The 14,131-nt window shown below is 45.0% G+C and overlaps 1 protein-coding gene across 1 annotated transcript in view; it reads left to right on the forward strand.

The window, feature by feature from the left end:
* Positions 1–265: 265 nt before the first annotated feature.
* The window catches only part of CHL1 (cell adhesion molecule L1 like), a gene marked incomplete at both ends in the record, with an annotated part of 51,858 nt that continues 37,992 nt past the window's right edge, over positions 266–14,131 (forward strand). Inside the window, 5 exons of the mRNA XM_084214529.1 lie at positions 266–356; positions 2,226–2,331; positions 3,668–3,858; positions 11,798–11,920; positions 13,188–13,358. Coding sequence (XP_084070655.1) covers positions 266–356; positions 2,226–2,331; positions 3,668–3,858; positions 11,798–11,920; positions 13,188–13,358 — 682 coding nt within the window. The remainder of the gene's footprint in view (positions 357–2,225; positions 2,332–3,667; positions 3,859–11,797; positions 11,921–13,187; positions 13,359–14,131) is intronic.

The following is a 14,131-nucleotide window of genomic DNA, read 5'->3' on the forward strand; positions in this document are numbered from 1 at the left end:
TAGAATGCAAATAGAGGCTGTTCCTGAAGCCAGGGGATGGGGCGAGAGGAAGATGGACCATTTAGTGCAATTTAGCTGCAAACCTGAAGCATTGCTTTAATTTTATAACCGTGCCAGACCCAGGTTGATATTGCAGGCTAATATTGCTGTTTTTTCTCCCCACCAGACTCCCACTCTCACATCCCTGTGCCTGATTTGAAGTGACAGTGAGCAGAAGCATAAGGTACCTCTCATTCTGTTTGGACTCCTTGTTTACAGAAGAGTGATGGAGATGCTATTAAGCACAAAAGGCATCACCATATGCCTGTTTTTCTTTGTATTGAGTTTGGCAGCAGCTATTGAAATACCATTATCAGGTGAGTTGTAGTTATTTGCTGTGCACTTTGCTGTTTTTGTTTGGTATTCCTTTGCAGCTATCCCTGAAGGAAAAATGCTAAATCCTCCTTTCCAGTCGTGTTCCGTTTGGAATTTAATCTTGCCACAGTGTGGCCTTTGGGAAATTCAGGTCTGATCAAAAGCTAAGCTGTCCTGTTTGGTCCTGCTTAAATGGAGCAGTAAAGTTGTCTAATAACATCTCTCTGGTGTTTGCCATCCCAGACAACACTTAGCTCCGAGGGTTTGGGTTTGTCCTTCACTTCAATTCCTCAGTTTGGCTCTGAATCCCCCTGAAGCCCGTTTGATGTGCATAAATCCCTCCTTCCTTGTCGTGCAAGCTGCCATTCCAGCCTGGGGAAGGAGCAGGTGGATGTCTCAGGGCCAGTGCTGGTCCCCAGAGGAGGATTTCACACTCTGTGCCCTGCCCTGGGGAGCAGCTCCTGCCTCCCTCGCCGGCTGGGATGAATTCAAACTGCTTGTTTTACATGGATCATGAGCTTCCAGGACACGTGTAAAATATGGGATGAGGCTCACAGGGAGCAATCCAAGGGAAGCCAGAGGACCCCTCTGCTGGAGTACAGCCCAGACCTCCCCAGCTTGGCATTTTTCAGACATAAATGGACAGGAGGGTTCGAAAATACATTTTACTTTGTTATTTTGGTTGCAAAAAAAAAAAACCAACAAAAAAGCAAAACTCAACAATATTGGGATTTATTAATTATAGTGGGGAAAAATAAAGAAGTAAACCTAAGGAAGGATAAATTTAGGCTCTTTTCAGGGTCTCAGAGGAGGACATGGGCCAGTTTCAGGGCATCCTGTGGATCTGCCATGAGCTCTTAGCACTCTGGAGCCTGCCAATAGCCCTGGCTGCAAAGAGGAAGCCAAGCAAGCAGGTTTATAGGATATTTTTGTAAAACTATCCAAATTTGCATCGGGAAGTAGAGGTTTTGGGGGATTTTTTTCAGGAAGGAACTGCAGTGGCTCCTTGTGTTCCACTAAAGCCAAAGTGGAGCTGTGACTGTAAAGCACAGGACAAACTCTCTGGGCATCCACTGCTTTTATGAACCCACCCCAGGGAACCACCCAACCCTTAATTAGCTGTAATGAAACATTTTATATTATAATAAAAAGTTATTTCTGATCAGTGGAGCTGGTGGGCTTGGAAGTGTTCAGCTTTGAGACCACGTGTTATGACAAGACACTGATTTTCACTCCAGCTTTGAGCTCCCTTCACTTAAAGCAGCACACAAAGAGCATTTTAATTCTCTTCCTGGCTGTTTATAACAATGGGGTGATCCTATTATCCCAGCTCCACTGCAGGGAACATTCTCCTTCCCCTGTTAACACAGGCTTTTGCAACACTTTAATTCCCTCAGAAAAAACCCAGAAGTTCGTGCAGGCTCCGTGCGTGACCGTGCAGCTGCACCCTGGGGCAGGCATTAAACCAGCCTTGCAGTCCGTGGGATTTCTGGCAATTTTATCCAGGATGGAGGCAGCAGTTTGCTCCTTCATGTGTGTGCATCTGTGTCTGGATTCAATCCAGTTTCTGACTTCTCTGTGAATAAATTTGCCAGGCCACGGTGCCGTGCTCAGGCTTTGGCTCTGCCCCGGGTGGGTTTGGAGGGCAGTCGGGGTGGGCACTGCCCCTCTGCCAGGCCTTTCTGTGGCCATGGAGGCAGTGACAGTGACCAGAGGGTGCTGTCCATGCCAGGGAGGTGATGATCATCTTTTCCCCCAGGCAAGGCTCACTTTCTGCAGGAATAATGCCATCCTGCCACTGTCCCTCTCCGCTCGAGGGGAGCCCAGTTTGGCTGGAACTCTGTTTTAACCCAGTTCCTCTTTGTGTTCAGTTTCCCAGCTTCCAACAATCACAGAGCAATCCCACACCCAGGTTGCCTACCCTTTTGATGAGGACTTCACCATTAAATGCGAAGCCAGAGGAAACCCCCAGCCCACGTGAGTACTGCTTGGAGAGGGAAACAGAAGCTGAGTTTGCTTTTAACCTTTGCCAAACATTGTTGTGTCTGTCAGAAGCTGCTGCACAAAAACCTGCTCATCATCCTCAGAAGGGTTAAGATTTGGCTTTCCATTCAGGCCATTCAGCTTTTGTTGCTCCATCACTTCCCCTCACCCTGTGAATAGGTATCAACATGGTTTTTCTGGCTGGGGGATGCTTCGTTTCTCTGGCACGTGCCAAATTCGGCCCCCTGGTTTTATAAAAAATCTTGTCTGGGTTGTGCTGCAAAAGATGGGCTGTGTCATGGTAATCAAAGGGGCCCAGCTGTTCCTCTGCCTCTTCCACAGCAGCCCTTAAAATCCCAAACACATTAAACTGTGTATTCAAACACCAATTTGCATTTTATCAGATACCTTGTGTGTACCTAACCTCAGCAGGGCCATAGTGATGGTACAGACTGACACAGAAGGAGTTATTCAGATAAATATCCAAAGATAAGCTCTGTGCATTTTCCACCAGTGTGGAAGAAAGAAAGATTTTTAATGAAAATGTGACTAACAAGAGTGTAATAATAACACAGTAAAAACTCCTCCTGAGGCTTTCACCACTGAATGGTGTTTGGGCTAAATAATGGCTGGTTTGAATATCATATTTTCTCTTTAATCCTTCCCTTCTCCTTTCTTTGCAATACAATTTAAACTTTAAAAGGCATTCTTTCATTTAGACCAAGATGATTTGGTAATTTTTAATTGAGCTCTGAATGGGGATTTGTAGCATGATAACAAATTCCCTTTGTTCCACTGTTTGTCAGTGCACCAGTGAAAAGTTTCCTGGTGTATTTAAACGATGTGGTAGTGCCTGTTAGGTGAGGGGATCCCATATTCCCTCCATCCTGGAGCAAGGATCCCATATTCCCTCCATCCTGGAGCAAGGCAGTTTTGCCAAGACCGTTGAAGTGCCAAAACAAGAGTTTTGTTGTTAATTATTTATTCTCTTAAAACCAAAAAGAAAGGTACATCTGCCACTACATTGATGTCACGCTGCAATTTCCAGCTGTCTGATTTGAAATCAGTTTAGGCAAATTTCAATCCATCTGAGAATTGCAGGTACAGAAGCTGTGACAATTCCTTCAGCATCCATAAAAATCCCCCCACAGCAGCATCACAACTACAGAAGGATCCATGGCAAGGAGAACCTCTGCCATTCAGCTCTCTCCTCTTCCATCCAGTTTTTCCTTTTATTTTGCTCAAACCCTCTCGGCCCCATTTTACCCCTCATTAATACCAAAATGCTGTCCTGGGGCCTGCCCACTGTAACACTTCTTTTCTTTTTCAGCTTTAACTGGACTAAGGATGGAAAACCATTTGATTTATCATCTGACCCCAGGATAGTCACATCTAACAACTCTGGAACTTTTGTGATCCAGAACAGAGGGATCATCAACAATTTCCAAGGGAAATATCGCTGCTTTGCATCCAACGTGCTGGGAACTGCCATGTCAGAGGAAATTGAGCTGATTGTTCCAAGTAAGGGCTTCATTTTTGGTTTGAATTTGTAATTTTTACTTTTATTATTAAGATGAGAACTGTCTTTCCTCAAAATAAATGGGAAAGAATTGCTCACTAAGGTGGTGCATGGCAAAACACGAGTTGTTTGTTATTCAGCGAACATTCAAAGAAGGAAGTGGTATTTTCTTCTTGGAATAATTTAATTTCATTCCTGGTTTTGAGGACAGAAACCAAATGTGGATGCAGGATTTCAGACCACTGAACTATCAACTCCCACAGGTTATTTATTCCTGCAAAATAGCAACGGATACAAATGTTTGAAAACTCCAGGGGAAGTGATTTGATCAGCTGTGAGTTCATTAATCTGATGTCAGCAGCATTCAGGGTTTGGGATAAATACTGATGGGGAGAAGAATAAAGCCCTGGAACTGGATGGAAAACAAGCTTAAAAATAAATCAGGGAAAATTACTGATCCTAGAAATTTGTGCTTCCACTGTTAGCACGGAGAAAGGGAAGAGAGAGAAATGAGGGATTAAGGACCAGGTTTGTAGAAGTGGCATGAAATTTATGGATGGAATCAAAGAATTATTAAGCTTGGCCAAAAGCTCTTAAAATCAGAGTCCAACCCTTAACCCAGCCCAGCCCAGTTCAGTATTCAGCCGTGTCCCAAAGCTGGTTTGTACCAATCCATTTAATCACCTGTAGCTTGGAATATGAGCGCACATTTTGGTTCTAAATTCAGGATTGAAACATACAAAATGAGAAGAGGAAAATCAGAAGCAGGATCTTCCCAGTGGGGGTGGAAAGGACAAGAAGCTCCCCCAGCTCCATGGTGCAGCAGGGTGGGAACCTGAAGCAGGTTTTATGATGCAGTTCAGGGGCAGAGATGGAGAAAAGCAGCAGGGCAGTGGATTTTTTCAGATGGGATCCCATATTTCCAAGCTCCTGCAGTATTTTGTTCTCAGCTATCTGGCAGCTCCATGCTCAGGTGGAATCCTTGTGGCAGGGGGTGCATCCACAGCCTTCTCAGCCCCACAGTGACAGGAGGTGGCTGCTTTTGTACAGAAAACACTCCTGGCAGATCAGTGCAGATGAAATGGGCTATGAGAAACATGAATAAACATTTCTGTCCTGTCTTCAGCAGAGGAAATAATCCTGAGAAGCATTCCAGGCATAGCCAGGGCTGGGAGGGTCGTGGGGCTGTGGGCACGTTGAAAACAAGACATTACAAGGGCTGGGAGGGTTCCTGGGAGGGAGCTGCTGAGGCTGCCATGGAAATGTATTTTATGAGTGCTCCTCATGAAATACACACTTCCTTTTCCTTCCATCCAGATTTATGGATTTATTTTTTCCTTGGGAAATTGGTCTCATGTTGCAGTGTGCCACACAGTAATTCCTGATGCCAGAGCTTGGTGTTGGGTGAGGAATTTGCAGCATTCCAGGTGTTGCTGTGTGGTTTAGACTCCACCACCTTGCAGCTGTTTTAGGGAAGAGCTTTCCAGAGCAGAGGAGATTTGCAGAAAGCTTTAGGACAGTGAGTTGAGGTTTATTGAGCTGTTGACAGGGTAGGATGGGCAGCTGAAGGCAGCTGAAGTTTCAGGCAGGGACAGGAGAGTGATGCAATTAAACTTCAGAAATAGTTTTTGACTTTGGAGTCTGGCCAGGGCAGTGGGGTTAATACAACTTCTCTTAAACAGAATATCTCAAACTCATTACATTTGAGAGGAGTTAAAGTGCTCAGTGTCGTGTCTGTACCTCCAGCAGCAGAATATTCTGAGATTCCATTGCTACTGAACTAAAAAAGATGGAAAACAAGGAGTTGATGTCTATATTTGGGATTATTGGATCTGCATTCAGAGAGGAGATTTTTTGCTTTTAATGAAGAACAGTCTAGAGTAGCTTAAGTAGATATTAAATATATTGGGAGTGGATGGCAGCAAATTTATGGAGAGGTTACAAACACGGTTGTTATCAAAAGCAAGAGGAATTTTGGTGCTAATATATGCAAATTCCCAAACCCAGAAAAAAAAAAAACATGGTACAGATAGTGTATGAGAGGGATTTACCCAACTCACACATCTTTCAAAGCACATTTGCTGCTATTAGAACTCTTCTGCCATCAGTTCTTTCATTTCCCGGTGCAATGTAAAAGCTGCAAATTAAATCAGGATTCAGAGAGGAGTAGAAGGCACCTTTGATTTTCTAAAGTGCTCTACAACTGTGCCCCAGTGAAAGAGCTGCTGGTGCACAGATCTGCTGTACGTCAGAACCTGCCAGGGAGGGGCTGGGGATAAATCACCTCTATTCACCCACAGGTTTTGGAGCACAGACTGGTACATGTGAGATCACTCCCTGCATTCATGGTAATGATGCAGAGGTGGCAGAGCTGTGCCAGCTGCATTCAAGTCAGATGTAAAGCTCCTTGGCAAAGTCACCGTGCCAGGGAAGGGAAGAAAACCCCAGCGAGGCAGAGCGGGGCAGTTTCTTTCATAAATTACATTTCCACTGCAGAAGCAGAATACTGGGTCTGTAAGGCTGCTGCTGAAAAGGAGAACAAAAGAGTGTTTACTCACAGTAGTCATTCCAGGGAAGCAATAGAAATGTCAGCAGAAATGATCATTAAATCTCACCTACATAATGAAAATACCCCACCTCCCCTATGTAGGATGACATTAAGGAGAGGGGGAAGAATGGGCTCTGAGGATCTCGATGTGTTTGCAGCACTAACAAAGGCCAGATTGTTACAAGATACATTCAGCATGAAAATGAATTTAAATGGTGAGAACACAGACTTCAGCTCCCCTCCTCCAGCATTTCGGGAATCTGCTGCTTGAATTAGTGAGCAGGCCCGATGCCAGAGGAAGGAGAAGAAGTACAGTTTAAACTTCTTTAATTAACTGTGCTGTAAAAGACTCTTCACGGCAGACTGAGTTAAGATTTATGCTTGGTATTTCTAAAGCTGCTGCTCCAAAAGACCAGAGACCTGAGGATGGAAAAATTGGCTGAATGTAAAATGATCCCGTGGCAGGCTGTGCTCTGATGTGATGTTAGTGCAAGAATTCCCAAAGAAACCAGTTAATATTCAAACACTCAGGTGTGAATATCCTGAAATCAGTACAAGGTACTGAGCTGGTACTGAAGGAGGAGGTCTCAGTTTTGTGAAGGCTTTGGTGTAGCTTTTATGGAAGAGAAAACAAAAGAGAGCAATTCACTGAGACTTTGCAGGTGGTGGGGATGAAATTTAACCCTCTTGCCTCCTAAGCCAGTGACCCTCACATGTGGCCACCTAAATCATTGGGCTCACTCTGATTCTTGCCTGTGGCCATCATTTTGAAGAGGATAACAGAGATTTACACAGAAAAAAGCTGTCACTGATTCCATTCCACATCCTCAGGAGCGAGTGGACTCCCAGCCATGCTCTGACAGCCAGGCTTTGCTAACTTTTTTCAATTTAAGGCAGCAATTAAAAAATCCATAAACAAGCAGGGTCGTAGCTCATAAACAGTTCAAAGGCTGCAATGGAAATTACAGATTTAACTCCATGGATCAGAATATCAATTGAGGCATGGAGATGAGCCCTGGAAACCTCCCAAGCTTCACTCAGTGAAGCTCAACATCAGGGCCTGCAAGTCATGGTTCAGATTCCTTGAAATGTTGGGCTGTTTGCTGTACAGGATACAGATCTGTATGAAAATCATAATTAGATACTAATTTAAGTGGCTGTGGAGCTGGAAATTTTGAGGTTATAGAAAATTCTTGACTATTTGTGCTTTGCCTCACTTTTACACCCTTTAAGGGTTTATTTGCAAGGAAAAATATGAGGCTATCCATGATGGGTCAGGCTAAGCTCTCCTTTATCCCAGGATATCTTCAGTAGAATTCACAGGGAAGGTTATAAAACCACAGCTGGGTTACAGTGATGTTTTTCTACAACACTTTCACAATGTATTTACTAATTGCTGATTTATCCTCCTGAATTCACTCCATTTTACACCTGATATTGGTAGAAACAAGACTCAGGGATCTCAAGGTCAAGTTACCTGGAGAAATGCTTTTCCTTTGTTCCATTTCTCAACACTTGACCCCAAAACATGTAAAATACCTGATGGAATGGGCTCCATTCTCACATAAACTGGAATAAATTGCCATAATTGATACAGTTTTAGTGTGAAGCCACTGAAATCAGCAGTGGCACAAAAATTGAGCTGTAGGGCAAAAACTGAGCTGTAGGACAAGGTGTCCTAAATGGATCCCTGGGTAAATTTGGAGCAATGCTGGGGACTGGAGTTGTGTTTCTGAATTTCTATTTCTGCTAAACTCAAATTAAGCCTTTCTATTGCACTGCATTGGTGTCTCTCCAATGCTTTAGGTTGAGAAACTGCATTTTCTACAGGGATAAGGAGGAGAGACTCAGGCTCCTCTCTGGATTTTTTCCCAGCCCCCCAAATTTTGTGCTCCAGCCTGGTCTCAAGCACAGCTCAGTCATTGAACTTTGAGTCACCCCAGGGATTAAACAGATCCTGGCTCTTTGAACAAATGACTCTGGCCACTGATAATCTTCTCTTTCCATGGTTCACACACTGTCAGAGCACTTCAGTTCTGGTTTTTGAGTGCAGCCTTGTCAGGAAAAAACCCTTGGTCAGCAAAGCCTTTCCCAGGAGTGTCTGAAGAGGTGTCACGGTGGGATTTGGGGAGATTCTCCATAGCTGGAGTTGGGAGTGCAGGTTTCCACCTTCCCCGTGGCTGTTCCACTCACACCCCATGATTTGTGTGTGGTGAGAGCCCTCCTGGGGCTCTCTCAGAGCCCCTCAGTCCCTCTGCTCTCCCCTGTGCCGTGGGGATGTGGGAAGCAGCACCCGGAGCTGTGCTGGATCCTCTGTCCCCTCCCGTCACATCCCTGTGCGGGGCATTCCATGGAATATTGATGGAACACTGCAGAGACAGCAGCTGGAATTTTCAGTGGCCATGGGCTGCACTGAGAGCTTTGTACAACATCAAACAATTCTACAGCACAGTTTATTTTGTGTTTATTTTATTATGCTGTGGAATTGAACTCAGCTATGATACTTTCTGTGATCAGCCACAAATCAGTGGTGATTGATTGTGGACTATGCTCTAATTAGAACGTAGGAGCCCTGCAAAAATATCCAAAATATTGCCTGCATAGACATTCTGAAGATGGATGTGCAAAAGGCAAAATCTAATGTGACAGAAGCCTTTTATTTTGAATAAATCTGAATTCAGAAGCAGGTATTTTTTTCTAGTCTTTCGGACCAGTGGGACCCCAGCAAAAAAATTATGCTTGTCAGAGGGTTTGGCTCAGAAATTTATCATGAGTTCTCATTTCTTGCAAGGCTTCAAGGATTAAACATTCGAATTTATCATTATGAGGGTGAAAATAAAAGTTTTTCAGTGCTTGTCACGGTGAACTAAGCAAAAAAGAAATGTCACAGAAGGACCTGTGGTGCAAGTACTTGTTGGAGGTGGAGGACATTGGGGGTCAAATTGCTGCTTCCCCCAGTGAGGTCCAGCTGCCAACATCTGGGCCTCATGTTGGAGATGAATGTCTGTGCTGCCAGCTAATGACACCAGGGCTGTGACTTGTCGCTGTCTCCTGGTGGGACTCAGTAAATTTCTGTATAATTCCGTAATTACTGGCCACAGAAATTCACTGAGGAGCCCAGTGGTTATGGCACCCAGCTGGGATATCAGAAACCCAGATTTAGTTCTGCTAAATGAGGCAAAAAATGGGTTAGAACAAGGAGTTCCAGTGTCCTAAATAAGTGATGCCGTGTTAGTCCATTTGCTGATCTCATTGGGTTGGTCAGAAATCCCTTTATCCTTCCCTCATCCAGCTTATTGAAAGTTTTGTTGGGAGTGATGTGCTTTGGGGAATAAATAAGCTTTAGATCAGGAAATTGTCTTTTTCCTGCTGGAAAATATTCCACCTCTGCAGTCAGCAGATGTATTTCCCAGGGCTGGAAGAGTGCAGGTTACTGAAGGTACTGGATATGAATATGCAGCTCTTTTTTTTTTACCTGAAATTTCACCTTCAGATTGGGTGATGCTCATTAGCTGCATTTTGCCTCTCCTAAGAATTCCTAACCTGTTAATAACCCTCCTGGAGATAAAATCTCTGCAGAGTCTGCATTCAGGCAGTCAGCACCGGAGTGATTGCTTCTTTTCATGTTTACTAATCCTGAGATGTGTGAAGTGTCCTCAGAGCCCCGTCCCTGCATTTCTCCCCCTCTCCTTGCCTTTGCCTCCTGCACTGGGATGTTGCAGGTTCCCTGCTGGACCACTGGTGTCTCAAGCTGTGGAGCTGCTCTCAGAGCTCCCTGTCATGGTGTGAGCACCAGGGAGGTGATGTTGGCTGTGCCAGCTTGACTCTGCACAGCCAGGACCTTCTCCATCCTTTGCTGTTTCATTTCATTTAATTAAGCTGCTCATTCTGCTGGTTGATGCTGGTCTGAAGTGAAACTTTGGCCAGTTGGAACTTGCCTGAAATGAAAGCAGGAGGCAACGTCAGCCCTGAAACTGCCTTAGCTCAGTTCCTTCAGGGGGTGGTTCCATCTTGCAGGCTGCTTTCTCTGGGATCACCTCCAAGCTGAGCCTCCCTTGGTCTGGGGTGGGCTCCAGCCCAGCTCTGCTCCTCATTCTCCCACATCAGCTCCAGTGGCATTTTGGGCATCCAGTTTTGCCCAGGTGTGCCAGGCTTTGAACAAAATGCTGGCATCAGGTGCTGGGGGTGATGACACACTGATCCATTAACCATTTATCCTGTGTTTAAGGCCAGCTAGAGCAGCCCTGGTAGAGCCCTGTGAGCTTTGTGCCAAGCCTATCCCTGCAGCCCTGCAGGAATCCAGGCTGAGCTTCCAGGCCTGAGGAGGCAACAGAAGCAGCCCTCCTCTGACCCTGGAGATGGAGGAGAGCTGGGACAGGAGCCTGATGTCTGTCCTCACCTGCAGGGATTGCAGTGGGTCCTTAGGAGCCGTGTGTGATTCAAGGATTCCCAGAACATTCCACACTCCCAGGCTGGTTCCTGATCTCCTGCTGATGCCCTGTGCAGGCTGCTCTGGAGCAGGGGCTGGGCAGAGTCCCAGAATAAAGCAGGGATTTATCCAAAGGATCTCCTCCATGGATCCACCTGGGGCAGCACCAGAGCCCAGCCAGGGCTGCACCCAAGATGACCCAAAATGGCCCCAAAATGCCCGGCCGGGCACGGGGTCTCTCCCTGGGATCAGCTCTGCTCCATTTGCACCTTGCAGTTCATTGTCCCATCCCAGCTTCAGCCCCTGCAGTCCCACCCTGCTTGTTTTTCTCTCTCCAGCCCACGGGGTTTGTGCTCCTGGGCTGAGATTTGGCTCATTTGTCCTTGGTGCCCAGCTGGAGCAGGAATTGTTTTGTCTCCCTGCTCTGTGCACAGAGCTCACCATCCCCTGATGTGAGCCCAGACCCACACACTAAAGCAGCACAGAATATGAAAAATAGAAAAGCCAAACCTGAGGCATCAGTGGGACCAGTGCACAGCCCTCGGTGCCAGGCTTGTCCTTAGGGACCCTTTGGCCTTGAGTGGTCTCTTCCAGATAGCACAAAGGAGCTAAAGAAAGTGTTTTGAAAAGAATTGTGTTAAAGTAAAGCCAAAGCAAAGCACAGGACATCACAAACAAGTGTTAAACATCCCCATTCAGTGCCTGGCTTTGGATAGGATGCCCCAAGAACTTTATGAATGAAGGGATTCCTATTGTGAGTGTCCCAGAATGCAGGGATTTCCTACTCTGAGTAAAACTCATCATTACTCTGTGCCTCTGTGTAAATTAAAATTGGTATTAAAGGCAGAGAATGCAAAGGATGATGTAAAGGTAAATATTTTATTAAAACTTATCAAGGGGAAAGCAAAAGGCAAAATTTCAAAAGGTACCAATAACAGAGGAACTTCTTTGCTCTTTTGTGTAGGTGTACCGAAATTCCCCAAAGAAAAAATTGAGCCTCTGGATGTGGAGCATGGAGATTCTGTGATCCTGCACTGCAACCCCCCAAAAGGCATCCCCCCCTTGCATATCTACTGGATGAATATCGGTGAGTAAATGGTCTTTGCACAACTCATCCAAGGGGGCTTAAAGCATTTGTCTTTCAGAGAAACTTCATTGCAGATTTGTCATGGGTAGGAATTGTAATTGTGCCAGTGCTTGGGAGAAATATCTGGATATTGAAGAAGAAAATTAAAAAATGGAGGGTGGGGATCTGGTTTAACAGGACCCAAAGTTAGATTATTGTGTGCATTGACACAGCATCTCATGAAATATAAGATATCAAATAATTTATATATTGCTGAGTCTGTCAGTGATGAGGAGTCCTGCATTTAGAGGAGAGAGGATATCATGTGTCAATATGTTATCATAATTGTTTTCCTCTTTCCATAAATTGGTGATTGATTTATGATACTAAGGGAAAAATAATCCACCAGGTTTATATAATTACTTCCTGGTGGGTTTCTGTCCCGTTATTCTGCAGTGTTTGGTTTCTGCAGGAATTTCTGGCTTTTGGGGAAGAAAAATAAGTCTGTTTTTTAATTATCAATTTTTCCTTATCGGTTACATTGGTATACATTATTATATAAAAATATTTTTAATCACTTTTATACTGAATATTGGTAAATATCCCATTAGTTCTGCTGGATTTTCTGCCTCTTTTACTTTAGGGTTTCATTCTCTGTATCTGGAGGGCAGCACACGAGGGGAGCATTTGGTGAAACAGCCCCGTGTTGTTCCCACCTTATCATTTGCTGCTAGAAGTGAAGGGATGAGACTATTTTCAGGCTAAGAATGATTTATTGCTCAGATAAGCATCAGTCTCAGAGGCTGAGAGGTTTTAGAGGAGCAAGAGCTCGGCCATAGCTCAGAGTAGCCACAAGTTCTTTGTTACGAGGCAATAGAGAACTTTCTAAACCAATAAGCAGTTGCCACAGGGTCTATTTTGCTTTTCTGACCTATCATCTTTACTTACTTCTGCTGCACTGTGGATAATTTTATCCAGTGGGCTTCTAACTCATGTACACATATGATTCTATTGCAATGTCTGAACTCTTAGTTTATTCCATACAACATACAACTTAGATTACAAACCCTTCACCATTTTATCAGTACAGTTTCTCACTTACTTAAGGCATATTCTCACCTACAACTATAGAAACATAACTTTGTGATTTTTCTGCTTAATGTCTGTGCATTGTATTTTTACATCAATCCAAGCTCCTCTCAAGGCTGCAGCTCAAACCCTCCAATGTCTGTGGGAATTTCTGTTTTTCCAATCCCCACGCCACCTCACAATGACTTTTCCTTGCCAGATTTGCAGCACATCCCGCAGGATGAAAGAGTCTCCATGAGCCTGAAGGGAGATCTCTACTTTGCCAACGTGGAGGAGAGCGACAGCAGGAGTGACTACTGCTGCTTTGCAGCCTTCCCCAGGCTCAGGACCATCGTGCAGAAGATGCCCATGACGCTCAAGGTTTCCCGCTGTGAGTCTGGGGCTGAGCTCTTCGTGTGCTGCTGCTTTCGGAGCTCCCCAGGCAGCAGGGCATGCAGATGTGTGGCTCTCTCAGCACAGGGCACCTTGCTGGGTTGATTTCCTGCATTATTAACCTTGTTCTCGGGGCTTGGTTTAACTGAGCAAAGCTTCTTGCTCTGGCCTGTGTTCTAGGTGGCCGTTCCAAGGCATCAGTTTAACCTGTCCCATCTGGGTCACCAGGAACTGATGCCTTGGGGGGGCTGCCTACAACAGAGGCTAGACAAAGTTAAAAGAGTAAAATGGATATTTATTGAAGGCCTTTGATAGGCACAGCTTGAACAGCCAGAAGCCTCCCAGAGGCTACACCCAAGATGGACAACGGTCACAAGTTTTTCAGACAATTTTAAGTTCGGTCCATTTACATATCAAGGGTTAATTTCCCAATTACAGCTTCAGGTAATAAAGTAATTTACGCCAAGTTTGCCCCCCAACTTCACTGCTGTTTCCATTTCTCAGGACCTGAGACAGTAAGGTGTCCTTGATTGCCAGGCCTGGAGAGGAATTGTTGTGTCTGACCAAAATGTGAAGACAGTAGCTGATGCTCTGTATGGAGTTCAGTTATACACTAAAGCAGTACAGGATTTGAAAATTTAAAAATTAAATTCTAAGGCATCACCATCAGACCCCAAAAGTGCCCTGTCCTTCCTCCTGCTGTCCCCACAGTGAAAGCCAAGGGTGCATTAGGGAATTCTGCTGCTCTGGAGTCCAGCAGGTCCCCCAGGA

This window comes from Fringilla coelebs (genome assembly GCF_963513975.1).
Source record: "Fringilla coelebs genome assembly, chromosome: 13".
NCBI classification, from domain to species: domain Eukaryota; kingdom Metazoa; phylum Chordata; class Aves; order Passeriformes; family Fringillidae; genus Fringilla; species Fringilla coelebs.